This window comes from Oncorhynchus nerka, linkage group LG18 (assembly GCF_034236695.1).
Source record: "Oncorhynchus nerka isolate Pitt River linkage group LG18, Oner_Uvic_2.0, whole genome shotgun sequence".
NCBI classification, from domain to species: domain Eukaryota; kingdom Metazoa; phylum Chordata; class Actinopteri; order Salmoniformes; family Salmonidae; genus Oncorhynchus; species Oncorhynchus nerka.
Genome location: NC_088413.1, coordinates 43,726,306 through 43,751,617, shown reverse-complemented (window position 1 = coordinate 43,751,617; position 25,312 = coordinate 43,726,306). Strand labels below are relative to the sequence as shown.

At 42.2% G+C, this 25,312-nt stretch overlaps 1 protein-coding gene across 6 annotated transcripts in view; it reads right to left on the bottom strand.

The window, feature by feature from the left end:
• Positions 1–3,018: 3,018 nt before the first annotated feature.
• Positions 3,019–25,312, bottom strand: part of sptlc2a (serine palmitoyltransferase, long chain base subunit 2a) — a 101,534-nt gene continuing 79,240 nt past the window's right edge. The window contains exons 10-12 of one of the 6 annotated variants that reach the window (XM_029687482.2): positions 11,345–11,480; positions 10,982–11,111; positions 3,019–5,362 (exon numbers count right to left, since the gene is read on the bottom strand). In XM_029687482.2, the coding sequence (XP_029543342.1) occupies positions 5,282–5,362; positions 10,982–11,111; positions 11,345–11,480 (347 nt within the window). In that variant the 3' untranslated portion in view covers positions 3,019–5,281. Of the gene's footprint in view, positions 5,363–9,123; positions 10,812–10,981; positions 11,112–11,344; positions 11,481–16,089; positions 16,328–17,257; positions 17,400–17,546; positions 17,646–25,312 lie in introns of those variants that run through there. The other 5 variants (XM_065004115.1, XR_010459731.1, XR_010459732.1 and 2 more) reach the window with 5 other exon arrangements.

Genomic DNA, 25,312 nt, shown 5'->3' with positions numbered 1-25,312 from the left:
TCTCTCTGTCACCATCTGTTCAGTCCCAGTCACCTTCGCAGACACCACTCGTAGTATAGTGACCTCATTGGCTGAGGGCTCGATCCGCATCTCCCCTTTACGGGTGACGTTCTGAGGGAGGGTCTTACCAAAGAGCGCACAATAAAAGAGCGAAATCAGGGAATGAATGAGAGACCGAAATGAATGAAGGTTTGTGAAGGGGGTGATTTTAAATATGAGCAAAATGAAAGGATAACATTATGAAAGAGAGGAAGTATAAGGCCGAAGATGGTGGCTAAACAGAAAATGCCCCCTTTTGAATAAATCTGAAGGTTAGACACTCCCCGTTGGATTAGAGGGGCGTGTGGTTTAATAATGCAAATTAATATGGAGGAATTCATTTTCTTTGTTCGTGGATGAGCTTAATTAAATGACTTTCCCCACAGAGTTCCAATTTATCTCGCTATCATCTTGTCCATGTGTCAGAATTCCCCGTTTTGACTCCAAAGGTTGCAGAAGCCAGGGACTAGAGTGTTGGGTTTTCTCCCAGACTGAAGACACATATGAAGTGAAGCTGATGACGGGTGTGACCTTGTGAACTAAAGAGGGAGAACTGATGAACTTCTCTCCACAGAGGGAATCGGAGATAGCGAAAGACGCAAGACAAAGACATGGCATCATTTCCAGCATTATTTCCAGTATGAATTTATTCTGTGATAAACATGTTGAATTAAAACCACACCTGATTTTATGTTAGCCCTCAGACCGAACTCTCCCTTTGATGAACCAGCTCTGAATTATGACACACGAGAAGGATAACATTATCTAGAAATCTCCCATTTCTTCAGGATTATACTGTGTGAACGAGAGCGAGCATTAGAGTGAGTTAGTGAGAGAGATTCTGCGTGTTATCTCGGACTTCCGTCAGGCTGTCTTGATAAGAAAAAGGAAAAGGTGATGTGTTTTAAGAGAGCAAGTGATGAAGGAGCTGTTGTTCAGCTCAAGGTATAAGATGTGCTGGAAACAGAGAGACAGTATTCAAAGTGATCCTGTTAACAGCTCTCAACACCTATTACAGGTTTGATCTTAGCTTGTTTCTTTTCTGCACCACTCTGTTCAATTCCATACAGTACGTTCAGAAAGTATTCACAAACCTGACCTACACACAATACCCAATAATGTCAACGTGGAATTATGTTTTATTTATTTATTTTACAAATGTAATAAAAAAGAAAAAGCTGAAATGTCTTAAGTATTCAAACTCTTTGTTATGGCAAGCCTAAATAAGTTCAGGAGTAAAAATTTACTTAAGTCACATAATAAGTTGCATGGACTCACTCTGTGTGCCATAATAGCATTTAACATGACTACCTCATCTCTGTACCCCACACATACAATTATCTGGAAGGTCCCTCAGTCGAGCAGGGATTTTCCAGGGATGCTTTCCAATGCCTCATAAAGAAGGGCACCTATTGGTAAATGGATTTAAAAAAAGCAGACATGTAATATCCCTTTGAGCATGAAGTCATTAACTACACTTTCGATGGTGCATCAATAAATCCAGTTACTACAAAGAAACAGGTGTCCTTCCTAGCTCAGTTGCCGGAGAGGAAGGAAACCGCTCAGGGTCTTCACCATGAGGCCAAAGGTGACTTTAAAACAGTTACAGGAGAAAACTGAGGATGGATCAACAACATTGTAGTTATTCCACAATTACTAACCTAATTGACAGAGCGAAAAGAAACCTGTACAGAATAAAAAAATATTCCAAAACATGCATTCTGTTTGCAACAAGGCACTAAAGTAATACTGCTAAGAAAGTAGCAAAGAAATTAACTTTATGTCCTGAATACAAAGTGTTGAATTTTGGGCCAATCCAATACAACACATTACTGAGCACCACTCTCCATATTTTCAAGCATAGTGGTGGCTGCATCAAGTTATGGGTATGCTTGTAATTGTGAAGTACTGGGGAGTTTTTCAGGATAAAAATAAATGTAATGGATCTAAGCACAGGCAATATCCTAGAGGAAAACCTGGTGCAGTCTGCTTTCCACCAGACACTGGGAGATGAATTCACCTTTCAAAAGGACAATAACCTAAAACACAAGGCCGAATCTACACGGGAGTTGCTTACCAAGAAGACAGTGAATGTTCCGGAGGCCGAGCCACAGTTTTGAAATCTACTTGAAAATCTATGTCAAGACCTGAAAATGGTTGTCTAGCAATGATCAACAACCAATTGACAATGAAGAATTTTGAGAATAATAATGGAAAAACGTTGCACAATCCAGGTGTGGGAATCTCTTAATTTATTTTATTTAACTAGGCAAGTCAATTAAGAACAAATTCTTATGTACAATGACGGCCTAACTCTTCCAAACCCTCACCCAGACGACGCTGGGCCAATTGTGTGCCGCCCAATAGGACTCCCAATCACGGCCAGTTGTGATACAGCCTAAAAATCGAACCAGGGTCTGTAAATGACACCTCTAGCACTGAGATCCAGTGCCTTAGAGCGCTGCGCCACTCGGGAGCCTCAGCTCTTAGAGACTAACCCAGAAAGACTCACAGCTGTAATCACTGCCAAAGGCGCTTTTAAAAAGTATTGGCTCAGGGGTGTGAATACTTGTGTTTTTCATTTTCAATAAATTTGTACAAATTTCAAAAACATGTTTCCACTTTGTCATAATGGTGTATTGGTTGTAGCTGGGTGAGAGAAACAAATCTATTTAATCCAATTTGAATTCAGGCTGTAACACAAGAAAATGAGGTATAAGTCAAGGGTTATGAATACTTTCTGAAGGCACTGTAGCTAAAGCAAAATTAAATGGAACGCGTGAAGAAAATTAGTCATCTGGCCTCATTCACAAACCGACTCAAGAGTGCTGATCTAGGATCATTTTTGCATTTTAAATCATAATGAATAAGAGGTGGGGTCTGGTCCGAGATCAGCACTTCTACTCTGAGACGCTTTCGTAATACAGGCCCTGATGTGTAATAAGTCAATAACATTTGATTTGTAATAAAATACAAAAACGTTGTTACATTATTTTAATGACATTTTGATGTCCGTAACATGAGTGAAACAGGTACAAATAGGTCATCCACTGATATGTAGCAAACACTGCATTTTTCTTTGATCCAAAAAAAGTACAGCTATTATTATGCACTATTTGTAGCACATTCAAGTTATGTTAGAACACATACATGTATATATATTTTTTTAAGCAGTTGAATGGCCACTCACACCCTGTATCTCACCCAAGAGACAGGTCATCCACAGATGAGGCATAAGGACAGTGTTTAAATCTTAAGAAGTTTGACGTTAAGACTTTGACACCTCATCAGTATCATGTTGTATTTCTCTTTGTGCAAACAAGAAAAATAGAAATATACAAAATACATTTTTACACACATCCAGTGCAGATTTACTTCTAACTTTTTGCCTTTGAGGAAACAAAAAAATAGCTAGCTGAATGAGTCAAATCATTTGTCATTGTGAGAGTTCTTTGTACAGTAATACAAATGAATGAAAATCTATTTAGTTCTCTATATTCAATATTTTCAATGATCTTAAATGTCTCTCCTCCAGCTCTTTGCAGGTTACTTATATTAATAAACTCTCAAAGATTTTTTTTTTTTTTTTACACAAACAGAACATGTCCTTGTCTTCAAAGAGATATCAATTTCATACAATAAAATCAGTAATTTTGGAATGAGTTCAGGTTGTATTTAAAAACAAAAACAAAGCCACAGGAAGGAGTGTTGTATGTAGGTAGTGTGTACAGTTGAGCACCTTGTTTCATGGTGTACTAGCAGCGTCAGTGACTACGTCATACTGTGCATGCAGCGCTAAGGTGTGCCAAACTATAAAATACACATCAGTAGTGATTGCACTGAGGGCATGTGATCAGTCAGAGAGGTGTAAAGGTATGTGCATGCAGGACATGGCTTCAGAGCTGCCAGTGATAAAATGTTAAATTTTTTCCAAATTGAGAAAAAAACAACCTTGGAAACAATGAATAAATAAATCTGTACATTAAACAACTCTCTCTGTCACACACATGTTTGGTTAAGACTAAGTCTGTCTTGACTAAGTCTGCTGCCCCCCCATCTGATAGATCCATTTCCCTGGATACCAGACTTTTTCTACTGGAGTGGGTGGAGTTTTCCCCCAAACCACCGATACTGGGTCATATAGTTGTTCATCCCACTAATGATAACGTTAGGATCGGGATAGAATAATCTGATCCTAGATCTGTGGTTAGGAGCTACAGCTGAAACAGCCTGGAACCAAGGGCTAGTGGATACGAGCGAGGAGGAGTGATGTGCTCATAGCTCATCTGAAAGTAAAGGCCTTGGTACAACGTCTCTCACTCTGACCTGTTATGAGATATAGTCATCTGTAAATAAAAATCATATATACTTTGGAAGAGAAAGAGAACGTAGTTAGAGATTCAAGTAAGACACGGTTCCTGGCTGCAAGTTAGAACAGCAAAGTTTAGCTCCAGGAGTCGGTTACACTAAACATGCATCTCAAAGCACTCCTAAACTGTACTTCATAGCAATACCATCACTGAGTAGAGTAGGATAACATTGCCCCTTGACACTGTGCTAAGGTCAGTTACACATTTCAACCCCAATGGGTAAGGATAGGTTTTGTGGAGGGTAAGCTGGTCCTAGATCTGTACCTAAGGGACACTTCTAACAGAAACTCAGTGTGTTTTATGACCTTTAGAAATCAGTTTGTTTGTTTGTGTTGATTATTCTTGTTGTTGTTTTTCTTCAACTCCGCATCTTTCCTCCAAAATGTTTAAATACTTCCGAAAGCTTCGTAAGCTACATTTAGGTTGGTCTTTCCAAATCACACCGTTTCTCCCAAACACACACAGTCAGAGATGACATGACATAGGCATGACATAAAGCAGCTACAAGCACCCATAAGCAGTCCTCAGTCTACTATTCCTCCAGAAACAAAATGCCACAAATTAAGATGCAGACCCAACATTTCATTATTTAAGACAAAACAGAGGTAAGAAATAATCGTTTGAAAAAATAAATGTTTTCCGAGTTTTTTTCTTCTTCTTCGCCATAATGCAGTGAGTTTGCTGGTAAAATAAGGCAGGCGTGTGAAAGTTAAAACCTTGTGTTAGATGAATAAAGTGGTTCTGTGACATCAAGGCGAGCACATTTTGGTTCTGGGTGTGGAAGACTGCCAGTCCAATCTGGTCCGATCCGGTCTAGACCACTGTGGTCCAGTTCAGTCTTGTATCTGGTCGTAGATGCTATGGTCGACGACTCAGTCCAGAGAGGGCAGTCTCTTGTGTCTGGAGTACTTGACCTGCAGCAGGTCTCCTACCTCACTGATCACACTCAGGGCCTAACCATAGAGACACATACCATGAATGTTACATTATCACACAGATCTGAAGACACACATACACACACGTCAATGATCACTCTAACCCGAACACACAACACACTAATGATCACACACATGTCATGCCTGCAGAGACACACATTTCTGATTACACTCACAGCCTGACAAAACAAACACACACCTTCTTGCTTTACATGTATACCGATGGAAGACACACTTACGCCAAAACTCACGTCTACGTCTAACACAGGCTGACTAGAGATGTCTGAAGCTACCATTTGATGTTAGTCAGTTGAGAGTGATGCAAGCCCTCCCAGATCACTAACACATGGTACAGTAGGATCTATGATGGGGGAAGACTGGGACATGAGAGAGCAGAGCTAGCATGGGGATCTCTCACACAACTCACTCATCTACAACATGACTATCACATCAAGACCTATAATGGCAGAATCTCACTATTGGCCAGGCACTAAAGAGGCACAGTGATGTAAGAGAAGAAGAGAGGGAAGAGAGGTGATACACAAATCAATGTGACACCAAAGAATGGATAGCAGACAGCAGATACAGTTGAAGTCAGAGGTTTACATACACTTAGGTTGGAGTCATTAACTTGTTTTTCAACAACTCCACAAATATCTTGTTGACAAACTATAATTTTGGCAAGTCGGTTAGGACATCTACTTTGTGCATGACAAGTAATTTTTCCAACAATTGTTTACTGTCAGATTATTTCACTTATTCACAACTCCAGTGGGTCAGAAGTTTACATACACTTAGTTGACTGAGATTTTAAACAGCTTCCAGAAAATGATGTAATGGCTTTAGAAGCTTCTGATAGGCTAATTGACATCATTTGAGTCAATTGGAGGTGTACCTGTGGACGTATTTCAAGGCCTAACTTCAAACTGGTGCTTGCCTACGGAGCTGTGAGGGGAACGGCACCTCAGTACCTCCAGGCTCTGATCAGGCCCTACACCCAAACAAGGGCACTGCGTTCATCCACCTCTGGCCTGCTCGCCTCCCTACCACTGAGGAAGTACAGTTCCCGCGCAGCCCAGTCAAAACTGTTCGCTGCTCTGGCCCCCCAATGGTGGAACAAACTCCCTCACGACGCCAGGACAGCGGAGTCAATCACCACCTTCCGGAGACACCTGAAACCCCACCTCTTTCAGGAATACCTAGGATAGGATAAAGTAATCCTTCTCACCCCCCTTGAAAGATTTAGATGCACTATTGTAAAGTGGCTGTTCCACTGGATGTCTTAAGGTGAACGCACCAATTTGTAAGTCGCTCTGGATAAGAGCGTCTGCTAAATGACTTAAATGTAAATGTAAACTCAGTGCCTCTTTTGCTTGACATCATGGGAAAATCAAAAGAAATCAGGCAAGACCTCAGAAAAAAGACCTCCACAAGTCTGGTCCATCCTTGGGAGCAATTTCCAAATGCCGGAAGGTTCCACCTTCATCTGTACAAACAATAGTACGCAAGTATAAACACCATGGGATCACGCAGCCGTCATACTGCTCAGGAAGGAGACGCATTCTTTCTCCTAGAGATGAACGTACTTTGGTGCGAAAAGTGCAAATCAACCCCAGAACAAAAGCAAAGGACCTTGTGAAGATGCTGGAGGAAACAGGTACAAAAGTATCTATATCCACAGTAAAACGAGTCCTATATCGACATAACCCGAAAGGCCGAACAGCAAGGCAGAAGCCACTGCTCCAACACCGCCATAAAAAAGCCAGACTACAGTTTGCAATTGCACATGGGGACAAAGATGGTACTTTTTGGAGAAATTAAAATAGAACTGTTTGGCCATAATAACCATCGTAATGTTTGAAGGAAAAAGGGGGAGGCTTGCAAACCAAAGAACAACATCCCAACCGTGAAGCAAGGGGGTGGCATCATCATGTTGCAGTTTTGCTGCAGGAGGGACTGGGTCACTTCACAAAACAGATGGCATCATGAGAAAGGAAAATTATGTGGACATATTGAAGCAACATCTCAAGACATCAGTCAGGAAGTTAAAGCTTGGTCGCAAATGGGTCTTCCAAATGGACAATGACCCCAAGCATACTTCCAAAGTTGTGGCAAAATGGCTTAAGGACAACAAAGTCAAGGTACTGGAGTGGCCATCACAAAGCTCTGACCTCAATCCTATAGAAAATTTGTGGGCAGAACTGAAAAAGTGTGTGCGAGCAAGGAGGCCTACAAACCTGACTCCGTTACACCAGCTCTGTCAGGAGGAATGGGCCAAAATTTACCCAACTTATTGTGGGAAGCTTGTGGAAGGCTACCCGAAATGTTTGACCCAAGTTAAACAATTTAAAGGCAATGCTACCAAATACTAATTGAGTGTATGTAAACTTCTGACCCACTGGGAATGTGATGAAAGAAATAAAAACTGAAATAAATCATTCTTTCTACTACAATTCTGACATTTCACATTCTTAAAATAAAGTGGTGATCCTAACTGACCTAAGACAGGGAATTTGTACTTGGAAAAAGGTCAGGAATTGTGAAAAACTGAGTTTAAATGTATTTGGCTATGTATGTAAACTTCCGACTTCAACTGTAGATATATGAAAGAGAGAGAAAGGGCCAGAGCAAGAGGGGAAGAGAGAGAGAGAGTGTGAGAGAAAGACAGACAAGGAAAGCACTGCTTTATGTGAAAAAGGGGTGATGGAAAATGTATGGGAGAGAAGGAGTGCGTGAGATAGGAAGAAAGTAGAAAGAAAGACATTCATTGGAGCTGCTGTGGATGGCAAGAGCGTATCAGAGAGCATTATGAGCAAGTGGAAGCCCTCACTCCATCACTCCCTCCACCAGGGTTGGAGTCTATATGAATTGAAAAAAGTAAATTCAGGAAATAAACTGATATTCCAATTCAACAAAACACTTTTTCCTGTGAATTCCCAATAAAAAAAGCATATTTTTTCTTCTCCATTTTTGAATTTTAAATTAAAATTACTTCATGAGGTAAATCCCACTCTAGTCAACTTTTTATCTCTCCCAAAACCACTGACTGAGCTTAATATAAGCACGAGTCTAGTTACAACTATGATGAAATACAAAACGTGAATAAGAACTTGAGGGAGAAAATGTAAAAATGTGTGACTCAATTAGGTCTGGGCGATATGGCCAAAATACTATATCACGGTATTTAAAAAAAAATTGGATGGTATTTTTAGTTTTTGAATAATAACAAGGTATACATATATTTTTTATTTTCCTTCATTTAACTAGGCAAGTCAGTTAAGAACAAACTCTTATTTACAATGACGGCCTCAGAACAGTGGGTTAACTGCCTTGTTCAGAACGACATATTTTTACAGATCTTGCAACCTTCCGATTAGTAGTCCAACGCTCTAACCACTAGGCTACCTGCCGCCCCTTTATGAGTCGTGAGTGATCCTAGGGTGGCAACACCTACATTCTAAGTGATTTCAATGAGACTTTCTCCATTATGATTGTTTTATACTGTTCAATCCAACCAAAACAAATTTTAGCACCTTTATCATTTCTGCATTTCCTGCACTCAATTGCAGTGGTGGAAAAAGTACCCAATTGTCATACTTGAGTAAAAGTACAGATACGTTAATAGAAAATTACTCAACTAAAAGTGAAAGTCCCCCAGTAAAATTCTACTTGAGTAAAAGTCTAAAAGTATTTGGTTTTAAATATACTTAAGTACCAAAAGTAAAAGGATAAATCATTTCAAATTCCTTATATTAAGCAAACCAGATGGCACCATGTTCTTTTTATTTTTTTTTATTTTTTACGGATAGCCGGGGGCACACTCCAACATTCAGACATAATTTACAAACAAAGCATTTGTGTTTCATGAGTCCTCCAGATCAGAGGCAGTAGGGATGACCAGGGATGTTCTCTTGACAAGTGTGTGAATTGGACCATTTTCCTGTCCCGTTAAGCATTCAAAATGTAACGAGTACTTTTAGGTGTCAGGAAAAATGTATCGAGTAAAAAGTACAGTATTTTCTTTAGGAATGTAGTGAAATAAAAGTTGTCCATTTTTTTTTGTAAAGTACAGATACCAAAGAAAACGACTTAAGTAGTACTTGAAAGTATTTTTACTTAAGTACTTTACACCACTGCTCAATTGAGAACTTCCACACTGCCACGTAAGACTGCATGATGTGGGCAAATAATCTAGGACTTATTTTTAACCAAATGTTGCAATTGCGATTCGACTTGCGAATTAGAGCAAAACTGTTGGAATCATGGAAATAGAATGACTATTCTAATTCCATAGTTAGAATATAATAGTGGGCACTTTGAATACAGTGTTGTTTGAGATGACAATGAATTAAAATGCCAGGGAGAAATTATTGTGACAGGGTAGGAACTAGTGTTAATAAGTGTTTCCAAGGGGACCCTATAAGCGTTGGCTACATTGCATGTTTTCCCTTAGCTACTTCATGTAGCTAACATATTCTTGCTTTGCATATTCCTCTTTGATTTAGAAAATACTGTTGCACAAACAACAATTTAAGTCTACACCATCACTGTATAAGGCTGTATTAGCTAGCTACGTTGGCTCTTAAGCAGCACATTTATTAGCTAGCTATTAGCATTAGCAGCTAACAATTAGCATCTCACAAGATTTAGGGCAACTTGCTAAGAAAAGACAAACTAGCTGTTTGCTGATGTGAGAAACACAAACGAATAGTGTCATTAAAGAACGCTAGTGGATTTATATTAAGAAGCAAAGTGAAAACAGCATTGTTGTTGTCAACATTGTTGCATGTGCTGCATTGACCAAGCAGACTGAACGCAAGTGTCTCATGGTTGAGGAACATCAATTGTGCTCCTTGAGTTACAGAGGGCGTGGCTAGTTGTGTGTGGAAAGTGGCACGGAGAGAAAGAGCGGAGAGAGATGACTCAAGTAGCGAAGTAAACTATAAAAAATTGACATTACACATGGCGTATCGCATTTAACAAGCCAAACATTCAAATACGGGTACAGAAGGTTAAGTAAAAACCTAAACCGGTCCCTACATCAATACCGGTATATCATAAAATACAGTATACCGCCCAGCCCTAGACTCAATGTGAAAACAGATAACGTCACATCAAAGGGCGGTTTGGGTTCTAGGGGGAGGAGAGAGGGGGTACAGGCCTTTGTGAAAGAGAGAAGTAGTTAAAAGAGGATAAAAAAAGGAGGTGGAGGCAGAGGGAGTGTGCTTTTCAGCAGAGTTAAATGGGGAGTCCTGGGGGAGAGAGAGATTAAGAGAGGCTGTTAGATCTAATGCCAGCAATGAGGGGAGGGAGGTCACACTTACATACACCCACCACTAAGGGGGATGGGGGGGGGTAACCTACCAAGGTAAGTTTTATTTTCTCTATCCACCCCATTTTTCAATTTGGTGACCCCACATGGGGTCCTGTACCCAAGTTTGGGAAACGCTGCACTAGGAAGTGGAAGCTATAGAATGGAAGAAAGAACGGAAGGACACAGGACCATAAGTGTACGCTCTTTATGTCTTTGGTGTGAAAAAGGTAGCCATTTTGTGCCAAGCATTTTGTGCAAAGTTTTCCCTTAGCTACTTCATGTAGCTAACATATTCTTGCTTTGCATATTCCTCTTATAGTTACCGTGTCGAGCATGTCTTTGGTGTGAGCGGCAGAGATACAGAATCGTGCTCTGGACTCAATGATGGGTGTGGCTGGAAAGCCCACCACCACCACCCCGATGTTCCTCTTCAGCATCTCTCTACCAAACGCCCTGAGAGAAAGAGAGAGCGAGAGAGAAAGCAAGAGAGGGCATCGAACAACAACTTTAGAGGAGTAGTTTGTGAGTAGGTGCGCAACCAAATATGTATTTAAAGTTTTGAGCCTAATTTGAAAAACAAAACTGCATTCAAGCCACTTGGTTTACTATAAAGTTGAGGAATGGGGCTAGGGAAAGGCAACCTCTCATATTCATAGATTAAACTGTGGATGCCAGGGCTAACTCACCCTATCTTGGCCGGCATGTAGAGCATCATGGGAACTACGGGCGAGTCGTTGTTTCCGTAGATGATAAAGCCCATCTCTGTCAGTCTCCTACGGAAATACAAAGTGTTCTCTGCCAACTGCTGCACGCGATCACGACCTGGACACACACACACACACACACACACACACACACACACACACACACACACACGTGAATTTTGAAGGATTTAAAAATGAGTAGCTAAAGCCTGAACCTACTCAATGTTGGTTAAAACTCTTTCTAAGATGACACAGTAACACCCTACAGTGGTTTGTCCTCTGTCCAGATAGACAGTTGATGTTAACCCCATCTGTCTCTCTGTTACCATCTGGCTGTAGCCTTTATCAGACTGGTAGAGCTCAAGACAGACCCTCATGCCCCAGGCACATACTGCAGATCTCTATCTATTCCTACACAGCATTGGGGATGCAGGTTGTCTGTCTTTCTGTCTACGCAAGCCTGCGTGTGTGTGTATGTGAAAGGGTCTGTGTGTGCTTCAAGGGCTGAAAGCATTACGAGCCAATTGATTACAACTTGTACATACACATCAGCCTTTGAAAGGAGGTCAACACACTTTCTCACCAAGCTCCTCGCAGTAATATTGAGGGAGAGCAGAATTCCGCCTGTTCCTTTATTGGCTATGAGGCGGACGGAACAGTTTCGGAGGGCCAGCTTGCATTTCTGCACGCCTCGGTTTTCACTTGTCAAATATTCCGCGCATGCTAAGGACTCGGGCCCAGGAATTTCCCCTTCCCTGACGATTCCCCCCTGCTAGTCGCCCCTCTGCCACCGTTGGCCAGATGCGCTAAGTGACGCCTTCAAGTCACTTTGCAGTGGCACATTCCTGCCTGGGGTGCCAGGCTGAACAAAACGCATCATCCCCAATTGAGAGCTACACATTAGAGAGTGACACACACACACGTCAGGATTGGTTTATGGAATGCTAACGTTTTTGATGAAACGGGGGGAGCAGCAATCACTTGAGCGAGAGGAGAAGAGGGAACGCGACAAGTGTGGGAACGTGACAGGGGATCATTGGACTCGACGTGTGTATAACATATATGAAAGTTGACATGATTGGCTGATTAAGGGGGGATAGCCCCCCCCCCCCCCCCGGAAACATATGTTAACATTGCCAAATCAAGTGACTCACTGGTTGATGGCACACTGTGGTATTTCACCCAATAGATATGAGAGTTTATTCAAATTGGGTTTGTTTTTGAATTCTTTGTGGATCTGTGTAATCTGAGGGAAATCTGTCTCTCTAATTTGGTCATACATTTGGCAAGAGGTTAGGAAGTGCAGCTCAGTTTCCACCTCATTTTGTGGGCAGTGTGCACATAGCCTGTCTTCTCTTGAGAGCCAGGTCTGCCTACGGTGGCCTTTATCAATAGCAAGGCTATGCTCACTGAGTCTGTACATAGTCAAAGCTTTCCATAAGTTTGGGTCAGTCACAGTGGTCAGGTATTCTGCCACTGTGTACTCTCTGTTTAGGGCCAAATAGCATTCTAGTTTGCTGTTTTAAAAAAAATTCTTTCCAATGTCTCAAGTAATAATATTTTTGTTTTCTCATGATTTGTTTGGATCTAATTGTGCTGCTGTCCTGGGTCTCTGTGGGGTCTGTTTGTGATCAGAGCCCCAGGACCAGCTTGCTTAGGGGACTCTTATCCAGGTTCATCTCTCTGTAGGTGATGGCTTTGTTAGGGAAGGTTTGGGAATTGCTTCCATTTAGGTGGTTGTAGAATAGAATTGACTCTTTTCTGGATTTTGATCATTAGAAGGTATCAGCCTAATTCTACTCTGCATGCATTATTTGGTGTTTTACGTTGTACACTGAGGATATTTTTGCAGAATTCTGCAAGCAGTCTCTTAATTTGGTGTTTGTCCCATTTTGTGAATTCTTGGTTGGTGAGCGGACCCCAGACCTCACAACCATAAAAGGGCAATGGGTTCTATAACTGATTCAAGTATTTTTAGCCAGATCCTAATTGGTATGTCAAATGTTATGTTCCTTTGAATGGCATAGAATCCAAAATTCCTTTTTGATACTGTCGCAAAGCTAACTAAAAAGCAGCATTCCCCAAGAGAGTATGGCTTTCACTTCAGCAGTGATAAATTCATGAACTTCTTTGAGGAAAAGATCATGATTATTAGAAAGCAAATTACGGACTCCTCTTTAAATCTGCGTCCTCCTTCAAAGCTCAGTTGTCCTGAGTCTGCACAACTCTGCCAGGACCTAGGATCAAGAGAGACGCTCAAGTGTTTTAGTACTATATCTCTTGACACAATGATGAAAATAATCATGGCATCTAAACCTTCAAGCTGCATACTGGACCCTATTCCAACTAAACTACTGAAAGAGCTGCTTCCTGTGCTTGGCCTTCCTATGTTGAACATAATAAACAACTCTCTATCCACGGGATGTGTACCAAACTCACTAAAAGTGGCAGTAACAAAGCCTCTCTTGAAAAAGCCAAACCTTGACCCAGAAAATATAAAAATATATATCGAATCTTCCATTCCTCTCAAAATTATTTGAAACGGCTGTTGCGCAGCAACTCACTGCCTTTCTGAAGACAAACAATGTATACGAAATGCTTCAGTCTGGTTTTAGACCCCATCATAGCACTGAGACTGCACTTGTGAAGGTGGTAAATGACCTTTTAATGGCATCAGACCGAGGCTCTGCATCTGTCCTCGTGCTCCTAGACCTTAGTGCTGCTTTTGATACCATCGATCACCACATTCTTTTGGAGAGATTGGAAACCCAAATTGGTCTACACGGACAAGTTCTGGCCTGGTTTAGATCGTATCTGTCGGAAAGATATCAGTTTGTCTCTGTGAATGGTTTGTCCTCTGACAAATCAACTGTACATTTCGGTGTTCCTCAAGGTTCTGTTTTAGGACCACTACTGTTTTCACTATATATTTTACCTCTTGGGGATGTCAGTCGAAAACATAATGTTAACTTTCACTGCTATGCGGATGACACACAGCTGTACATTTCAATGAAACATGGTGAAGCCCCAAAATTGCCCTCGCTAGAAGCATGTGTTTCAGACATAAGGAAGTGGATGGCTGCAAACATCCTACTTTTAAACTCGGACAAAACAGAGATGCTTGTTCTAGGTCCCAAGAAACAAAGAGATCTTCTGTTGAATCTGGCAATTAATCTTAATGGTTGTACAGTCGTCTCAAATAAAACTGTGAAGGACCTTGGCGTTACTCTGAACCCTGATCTCTCTTTTGAAGAACATATCAAGACCATTTCAAGGACAGCTTTTTTCCATCTACGTAACATTGCAAAAATCAGAAACTTTCTATCCAAAAATGATGCAGAAAAATTTATCCATGCTTTTGTCACTTCTAGGTTAGACTACTGCAATGCTCTACTTTCCGGCTACCCGGATAAAGCACTAAATAAACTTCAGTTAGTGCTAAATATGGCTGCTAGAATCCTGACTAGAACCAAAACATTTGATCATATTACTCCAGTGCTAGCCTCCCTACACTGGCTTCCTGTCAAGGCAAGGGCTGATTTCAAGGTTTTACTGCTAACCTACAAAGCATTACATGGGCTTGCTCCTACCTCTCTCTCTGATTTGGTCCTGCCGTACATACCTACACGTAAGCTACGGTCACAAGACGCAGGCCTCCTCATTGTCCCTAGAATTTCTAAGCAAACAGCTGGAGGCAGGGCTTTCTCCTATAGAGCTCCATTTTTATGGAATGGTCTGCCTACCCATGTAAGAGACGCAAACTCGGTCTCAACCTTTAAGTCTTTACTGAAGACTCATCTCTTCAGTGGGTCATATGATTGAGTGTAGTCTGGCCCAGGAGTGGGAAGGTGAACGGAAAGGCTATGGCGCAATGAACCGCCCTTGCTGTCTCTGCCTGGTCGGTTCCCCTCTTTCCACTGGGATTCTCTGCCTCTAACACTATTACAGGGGCTGAGTCACTGGCTTACTGGGGCTCTTTCATACCATCCCTGGGAGGGGTGCGTCACTTCAGTGGGTTGAGTCACTGATGTGATCTTCCTGTCTGGGTTGGCACCCCCCCTTGGGTTGTGCCGTGGCGGAGATCTTTGTGGGCTATACTCGGCCTTGTCTCAGGGTCAGTTCTGTCCTATTCGGTGTCCTGTGTGAATTTAAGTGTGCTCTCTCTAATTCTCTCTTTCTCTCTCTCGGAGGACCTGAGCCCTAGGACCATGCCTCAGGACTACCTGACATGATGACTACTTGCTGTCCCCTATCCACCTGGCCGTGCTGCTGCTCCAGTTTCAACTGTTCTGCCTTATTATTATTGGACCATGCTGGTCATTTATGAACATTTGAACACTTGGCCATGTTCTGTTATAATCTCCACCCAGCACAGCCAGAAGAGGACTGGCCACCCCACATAGCCTGGTTCCTCTCCAGGTTTCTTCCTAGGTTTTGGCCTTTCTAGGGAGTTTTTCCTAGCCACCGTGCTTCTACACCTGCATTGCTTGCTGTTTGGGGTTTTAGGCTGGGTTCTGTACAGCACTTTGAGATATCAGCTGATGTACGAAGGGCTACATAAATAAATTTGATTTGATCATAGAAGGCCCTTCTTGCCTTGTCTCTCAGCTCGTTCACAGCTTTGTGGAAGTTACCTGTGGCACTGATGTTTAGGCCGAGGTATATATAGTTTGTGTGCGTGCTCTAGGGCAACGGTGTTTTTGGAATACCATTATTTCTTGTCTTACTGAGATTTACTGTCAGGGCCCAGGTCTGACAGCATATGTGCAGAAGATCTAGATGCTGCTGTAGGCCCTTGGTTGGTGACCGAAGCACCCGATCATCAGCAAACAGTAGACATTTGACTTCAGATTCTAGTAGGGTGAGGCTGGGTGCTGCAGACTGTTTTAGTGCCCTCGCCAATTCCTTGATATATATGTTGAAGAGGGTGGGGCTTTAGCTGCATCCTCGTCTCACCCCATGGCCCTGTGGAAAGAAATGTTTTTTTGCCCATTTTAACCACACACTTGTTGTTTGTGTACATGTATTTTATAATGTCGTACCCCCCCTCCCCCCCAACACCACTTTAAATCAATTTGTATAGCAGACCCTAATGTCAAATTGAGTCAAAAGCATGAGAAGATTTTGCCTTTGTTTTGTTTGTTTGTCAATTAGGGTGTGCAGGGTGAATACGTTCTGTCGTTACAGTCATTTGGTAAAAAGCCAATTTGACATTTGCTCAGTACATTGTTTTCAGTGAGGAAATGAACGAGTCTGCTGTTAATGATAATGTAGAGGATTTTTCCAAGGTTGCTGTTGATGCATATCCCAAGGTAGTTATTGGGGTCAGATTTGTCTCCACGTTTGTGGATTGGGGTGATCAGTCCTTGGTTCCAAATATTTGCCAGAGTGAAGATGCCAGAGTGATGATGTTAAAGAGTTTAAGTATAGCCAAATGGAATTTGTGGTCTGTTTATTTTATCATTTCATTGAGGATACCATCAACACCACAGGCCTTTTTGGGTTGGAGGGTTTGTATATTGTCCTGTAGTTCATTCAATGTAATTGGAGGATCCAGTGGGTTCTGGTAGTCTTTAATAGATTATTCTAAGATTTGCATTTGATCATGTACATTTTTTGGATGTTTGTTTGGAGAAGTGGGTTAACCATACATCTCCGTTTTGGATAGATAACTCTGCACACAACCCCCCTGAAAACATATTCCCACCCTTTCGACTCCATCCCCCTCTCTCTCCCTCTCCTCCGGCTGCTCACACACACTGTGGGAAAGTAAATACCCGACGGCGCAGAACTGACAGCACAGTATAATCATGGTCAGTCAGCCCATGCATGCCAGAGATGACTTGCACACTGGACAGAGAGAATCACTTAGGGCTGTCCCAAATCGATAATGACCTTGATGAAAACAAATGGCAGCAGGTTGCTTGGTCTGGTTCTGAGTCACTATCCTCTCATCTTCCAAATGGAGCTGTGTGTTGTGTTCAACTGATACGGGACACTTGGCACTGCCCACCAATACACAAGACTACTGACACTGCTGAGGGAGAGAGTATAGAGAGAGGGAAAAGAGAGAGAAAGAAAGCAAGAGTGAGAGGGATGAGAGAATGAGAGGGAGAGGGAGGGAGGAGGAGAGGAGGAGAGGGAGAGAGAATGGGAGAAAAATAACACAATTTCTCTTACTCACGTTCACCCTCACACAAGCACATACTCGTTGCCATGTTCTCCAGCCATTTCCCTAATGATCCCAGCCTTTCCCCTCCAGAGCTGTGATCAGCTACATAAACTGTGAGGAGAACAAATGTATTAAGACCCAGAGCAGGGCTGGCCATCTGAAAGCAATAAGGCCTTACAGGGGGAGCAGTGTGTGTGTGTGTGTGTGTGTGTGTGTGTGTGTGTGTGTGTGTGTGGAGTGGTCGCTGACTTCAAGCTCTTCAGTCAGAGTGTTCTCTCTCCAGGGGGATGGGGTGCAGGGCTCTCCAAAGAAAATCTTTCTGGGGTACCCTTTCAACAGCTAGTTTCACAACACACACACGTACGCAGTGGCACGGGCACATACACACTTAACTCCTTCCAGACACGGGGCAAAGGGATCTGGAGTGAAAGATGGGGGGGAGATGAAGGAAGGGGGAGGGGTGGAGGGGGAAAAGGAGAGGGATTGAGGGGGTGGAGGGGCGAAAGAGCTTCCAGATGTAGGGGCTGTTTCCCTTTCAGATGAAAGTTCCTCCTCACTTCCTTCTCATCTGAGAATGGGGGGAGGAGAGGAGGGATAAGTACAAAACACCCACAGCGCTTTGGAGGTTTCTACACCAGCTTCAGTTCAAGGGCTTCTGACAAGCAGAGATGGTCAGAACACACACACGTAAGCGTTTCTATGGTCGATGTATACCATGTGTATCCTGTACATACGACTAATAAAACTTAACACACACACACACACATCTTTGAGTAGCAGTAGAATAAGAAGCTGGGGTGGAAGCTCTATATGGCAATGTCCATGCAAAATCGGGTTTTCACTCACACGCGAAATTTACACACAGCCATGGAAAGATCAACAGCTTTAGAAGACTCTAGATTCAGTATCTAAACCATGCAAAGTAAAAGACAAATGCAAGGTAGAGACAGAACGAGGCAAGGAGAGTGAGTTAATCACTTCTAAACTCAAGACCGTTCAGAGACCAAACTTCTCCAAGTTCAATGTCCTGAAGAGACAATGGGATGTCTGACATCTGGAGTCAGGGGAAGTCAACACCCCCACTCTGAGATGGATGGGCTGGAGTTGGTATGGCCCATCTCAATGTCAACCAGATATCATGCAAAACCTGTTTCTAGCCCGGATCCATCCAGTCTTAATCCACTCAATCATCCAACTGAATTCAGATGAAATCTGGAAGACAGATTTTGAATCAAAACAAATTAATTGAGCAAAAGATTCCGTAAATAGGAGACACGCTTGTTGGCCATGTTCAGTCCTTGGTAGAGCAGTGGCACAATGTTCATCAAGGCACGGAATTGTTGGCCTTGTCCATAAATACATGCCCCCCTGACATGTACCCAACTGAAGATGGGGGGGACGACGACTAGAGTACCATTTCCCTTCTATCCGTCGCACTTCCTGCATCTCCGTCCCATTTCCTGTCTGCCGTGGCCGTCACTCCAGATGAGACCCACATGCTCCCAGGCGTGACGGAGACCTCCCAACTTCCCAAACTCACAGGAAAACCGTAATATCAAGGAATGGGAGTTTTCCCTGAGTGGAAACAGGGATTGTTCCAAAGACTTTCTCCTGGGCTCCAGAGATAATATTTATCCCTTCAACATGTTTTTAGGATTACAGTTTACTAATCATCCCGTGACAACGGTTTTGTAAACCACTCCGAAGAATAATAACACATTAACTCAACCACGTCTTACCTTTTCACTTCAAATCTTATTCACCTGTGGAACTAACTTGGATCCATCACAGCAGCTTTGCACAAGTGATATACAATACATCTTTATAGTATTGTCTGTAGAAGTTGAATACATTATTATAATTAGTCTATCTGGGTGTGAGGCTTGCTGGCTGGTGCTTTGCAGTGATGGCTCCACCTCTGCATCTTGTACTGATGAGGGTCTAGTAACACAGATGCATGTCTCTCTTTCAGTAACATCATATCCACTTGTTTTGTAGGTCACACTAGCTTCACATGGCTTTATTTAGTCAGCGAGTCCCATTGAGACAAGTCTCTTTTGCAAGAGAGCCCTGCGTGACCAGCAGAAATTACACATTAAAAAGTTAGACAACTAATGCTTCAATCAAGGCAGGAGCACGGACAATACAAAAACACTATTATAAAAGTGGTTTCGTTGGTGAACAGGTCCTACAACAATATGAACTACCCGAAAGGCAAAGATGCGTCCAACTGTAGGGTATTATGAAGGTTCGACAAATACATAGCTTTTGGAACAATAAGAAACACATGTTGTTGATTTTTTTCTGTTTCAAACTATTCTGCTACACCATGTCCTAATGAACACTGCCCTGGTCTGTGGTCCTGATAAGGCCTGGGCTATCCGTGAAGAATGACTGGGTTTGGCCCATAGATCTGAGAGGGTGTTTTTACACCACATTTAAAGGCCACTTTACAGGCCTGTAACTCCAGGGGTTATAGCTCTACTGTACTACTGCCTGGCTAGGCACGCTGTATAAATTACACTGGATGAATAGAACCAAATCACACCATATGTGTGTGTGTGTGTGTGTGTGTGTGTTTAAAAAAGCCCCGTTCCCACATAGTGTAGGATTAATTATCTGTGGTGCACAGAGGAGAGAGACGTGTTGTGAAGGTCTTTTGATGGTTTTCCCATGAACTTCCTCTCAGTGTTTTATCTGTGGACACTGGAAGGTTGAGTGAGAACCAAGCATGGATGGTTTTAACATCACCTCTAAAAGGCCAAGATGCAGTCTGAAAAACAACACAGTGCACGAGAACAGAGGAGAACGTTGAGGCTGACACACGGGTGGTGAGACTACGTGGTCATCTGTGACATCCATTCATATGCCCTGTGAACGAACATTGCCACATCCTAACTTGAGATACATGTGAGACTAATTGTCACGCAAATCCTACACTTATCAAAGCATGATCATTTCTGTGAAAAGTCAAGTTACACGCACACCTCCCTATTTCAGATTCTGCTCTAAGAGTACATCTGTGGTGACATCAAAGGGGAGGGGGCAAACATCCCCCCTCTAGCCCATTGAAGGACCACCCTGATGGGAGTTTAGAGGGTGTCGGTCCCCCTGGGGAACCACAGGATATCCGGCCACCTATATACGACCTCCAACTGAAAAAACGTACATTGTGCGTCCCGCACGCACACACAGACCAGTATATAAATGCACACACTCATGCAAGCATGCACACACACACACACACACACACATTGACCCCTCCCCCAATTTGATTGCTTTTCCAGTCATGACCCAGTTCACACACATAGCGATCATTAAAAATGCCAATTAGCACGCCACTATATGCTAAACACTGTGGCCACAACATCACAATTTCGCAACATACACTGATGTCAATGACAGATTCAAGGTATGGGTCAGTTCAGTGGTCAATCAAAGGGAAAGGCGGGGAGGAGAGCAAGGTATAGACAGCTCAGCTGTCACTCAAAGGGAGAGATGGGGAGGAGGGCCAGGTACGGACAGCTTAGCTCTGAAACACAGGGAAAGGCAGGGAAGAAGGCCAAGTTTAGTCATATCTGCTGTCAATCAAAGTGAGTGGCGAGGAAAAGAGCCAGGTATGCCAACGTGTCCTTCAACAGGTGTTTGACATCTTTGGAACAGCGCTCTATATACAGTGAATGAAGGGTGGAAAATAGGAGGAGAAAGGATCTAGGATCAGTAGTCGACCTCCTGAGGCTGCAGTAATGGTAGGATTGCCTGCAGGAACAATGTCTTTGTCTGGCAGGAGTATATGTGTAGCAGATCAGATGTGGACAACCTTGAGCAAGGCTATGTTACAGAAACACAGTCACTGAACGTACGCTCGAATGTGCATGCACACACACACACAATGGTTTCCGTCAATAAAAAAAATTGTGCTGCAAAAGTTAATTAATTAATTGATGGAAATACCAGACGATGGAAATAAATTTGACCGTCATGTTTATCGGTCGATAGGAACATTTGCATAATTTAAATGAAATTGACCTGGTTGTATTTTTGTTAGTCGTCATGCATCTTATTTATCTAACAACTACACGTGCACAGCATACAGACTATTTGAGTGGCATTTCACCTGTTGCTCCTCAGCTGGTTGCAGCTGGAGTAAAACATGTGCTTTAACTTCTTGGTGACGGGGCAGTATTTTCACATCCGGATGAAATGCATGCCCAAATTCAACTGCCTGCTACTCATCCCCAGAAGATAAGATATGCATATTATTAGATTTGGATAGAAAACACTCTGAAGTTTCTAAAACTGTTTGAATCATGTCTGTGAGTATAACAGAACTTAGAGGACAAACCATTCAGATTTTTTCTTTTTTAGGTCACTCTCTTTTCAATGGGTTTCATTGGGAATCCAGATTTCTAAGGGACCTTCTTGCAGTTCCTATTACTTCCACTGGATGCCAACAGTCTTCAGAAATTGGTTGAGGTTAGTCCTTTGTGTAATGAAGAACTAGCCCTGTTCAGAAAGAGGGTCACTTGTAGTCTACTGTTAGATAGAGGTGTGACCAGAAAGCTAGCTACAGTTTGTTTTCCTCCTGTATTGAACACATATCATCCAGTCTTCAATTTTATCGATTATTTACGTTAAAAAAAAACTAAAGTTGTATTACAAAAGTAGTTTGAAATGTTTTGGCAAAGTTTACAGGTAACTTTTATTTTGTAGTCACATTGCGCAAGTTGGTACCGGTATTTTTCTGGATCAAATGCGCAAAATAAATGGACATTTTGGATATATATAGACGGAATTAACCGAACAAAAGGACCATTTGTGATGTTTATGGGACATATTGGCATGCCAACAAAAGAAGCTCGTCAAAGGTAAGGCATGAATTATATTTTTTATTTCTGCGTTTTGTGTCTCGCCTGCAGGGTTGAAATATGCTTTTCTCTCTTTGTTTACGGAGGTGCTATCCTCAGATAATAGCATCGTTTGCTTTCGTCGAAAAGCCTTTTTGAAATCTGACATGTTGGCTGGATTCACAACAAGTGTAGCTTTAATTTGCTATCTTGCATGTGTGATTTAATGAAAGTTTGATTTTTATAGTAATTTATTTGAATTTGGCACTCTGCATTTTCCCTGGTTAAGAAGACCATTCATTCACTGAGCAACGATTCTAAATGCAATCGCGTGTTACAAACTGTTTTGGTGAATGACAAAAATAGCCACTATTTTTATTTCTCAACTGGTAATTGAAGTGTTCCTCCCCATTCAAGTGCAGGCAACAGGCTGTCAGCGCGTCACCCTCCACTTTACAACGTGAGCTGCAGGCAGTATGCATTTTGAAAATATACTTAATTGTTTGAAACCTGTATGTTTTACCTCATGTCATGAGGTATGCCTCACCTTGGTTCAAAGCCTATAGGCAAAATCTGACCATGGAAACGTGGAGACAATTACTTTAAAGACTTCATAGGCTGCGGGTAAGTTCAAAGTTTGGCTAAGCTTACAATTTATCTTACCATTTCTACTGTTTTGGGTGCCATTTATGATTTTCATATGTGCAACAGTTTACTGTGAGAAACTATAGTTTTAATATATTATCATTCACAATGGATGTAAAATAAAATAAAAAATAAACACCTTTCAACATTTCTGAGCAGCAGGCTAGGTACTTACTTCTATGCGTGCTCAGGCGCACTCCTTCAGCATTATCAGGACAGAGAAACCAGACCCATGCTCTATGTTCACATGGAGCACTCCAAACAGAAGACAATGAACAAATTTACAAAACTTCATAGATGGTTACTCTGCAAACGACGTTTCCACTCTGAGAATGGTAATTGACTAATTAATATATGCATTCAAATAAATTAAAAGGTAACCAAATGACAGGGGTTAATGGTACATTTACTACTGGTTACATACGTAATGGGGAATTGATTTTTTTTTTTAATAATCAAAGGGCAAACAATTCACACAAGGAAACATGAATTGGCAGGAGACAGCTGAGCCATTCTGGAGAGAGACTCGTCTACAGTGCATTCGGAAAGTATTCAGACCACTTGACTTTCTCCACATTTTGTTACGTTTCAGCCTTATTCTAAAATGGATTGAGTCTTTTTTCAATCAATACCCCATAATGACAAAATAAAAACGGATGTTTAGACATTTTTGCAAATGTATAAACAATTAAAAAAACAGAAATACCTTATTTACATAAGTATTCAGACCCTTTGCTATGAGACTTGAAATTGACCACAGGTGCATCCTGTTTCCATTGATCATCCTTGAGATGTTTCTACAACTTGATTGGTCCACCTGTAGTAAATTAAATTGATTGGACATGATTTGGAAAGGCACACGCCTGTCTATATAAGGTCCCACAGTTGACAGTGCATGTCAGAGCAAAAACCAAGCCATGAGGTTGAAGGAATTGTCCGTAGAGTTCCGAGACAGGATTGTGTCGAGGCACAGATCTGAGGAAGGGTACCAAAACATTTCTGAAGCATTGAAGGTTCCCAACAACAGTGGCCTCCATTCTTAAATGGAAAAAGTTTGGAACAACCAAGACTCTTCCTAGAGCAGTCCGCCCAGCCAAACTGAGTAATCGGGGGAGAAGGGCCTTGGTCAGGGTGGTGACCAAGAACCGGATGGTCACTCTGACAGAGCTCCAGAGTTCCTCTGTGGAGATGGGAGAACCTTCCAGAAAGCCAACTATCTCTGAAGCACTCTGCCAATCAGGCCTTTATGGTAGAGTGGCCAGACAAAGCCACTCTTCAGTAAAAAGACTCATGACAGCCCTCTTGGAGTTTGCCAAAAGGCACCTAAAGACTCTCAGACCATGAGAAATAAGTTTCTCTGGTCTGATGAAACCAAGATTGAACTCTTTGGCCTGAATGCCAAGCGTCAAGTCTGGAGGAAACCTGGCACTATCCCTACTGTGGGGATATTATTCAGCAGCAGGGACTGTGAGACTAGTCAGGATCGAGGGAAACAGACCAAAGTACTGTCAAGAGATCCTTGATGAAAACCTGCTCCAGAGCACTCAGGACCTCAAGACTGGAGCAAAGGTTCACCTTCCAACAAGACAACGACCCTAAGCACACAGCCAAGACAACGCAGGAGTGGCTTCGGGACAAATCTCTGTATGTCCTTGAGTTGCCCAGCCAGAGCCCGGACTTGAACCCAATCGAACATCTCTGGAGAGACCTGAAAATACCTGTGCAGGGATACTCCCCATCCAACCTGACAGAGCTTGAGAGGATCTGCAGAGAAGAATGGGAGAAACTCCTCAATTACAAGTGTGCCAAGCGTGTAGCATCATACCTAATAAGACCTGATCTGTAATGTCAATGGTGCTTCAACAAAGTACTGAGTAAAGGGTCTGAAAACGTAAGCAAATGTAATATTTCTGATTTTATTTTTAAGAAATTTGCAAAAATGTCTAAAACCTATTATTGATTTGGCATTATGGGGTATTGTGTGTATATTTTAGAATAACATAACAAAATGCTGTAACATAACAAAATGTGGAAAAAGTCAAGGGGTTTGAATACTTTCCGAATGCATTGCATACCTGCGAAACACCCCTCTCCCCTTCTTCATTTCTCAACATTTGAAATTATACTCAAGACACAGAAATATATCCAAATGTATTTCCATCTGTCACATAGGGAACCGTTATCAGGTGCTCTGTTTAGAATGGCCCTTTCCCAGGTGCTCTGTTTAGAATGGCGCTTTCCCAGGTGCTCTGTTTAGAATGGCGCTTTCCCAGGTGCTCTGTTTAG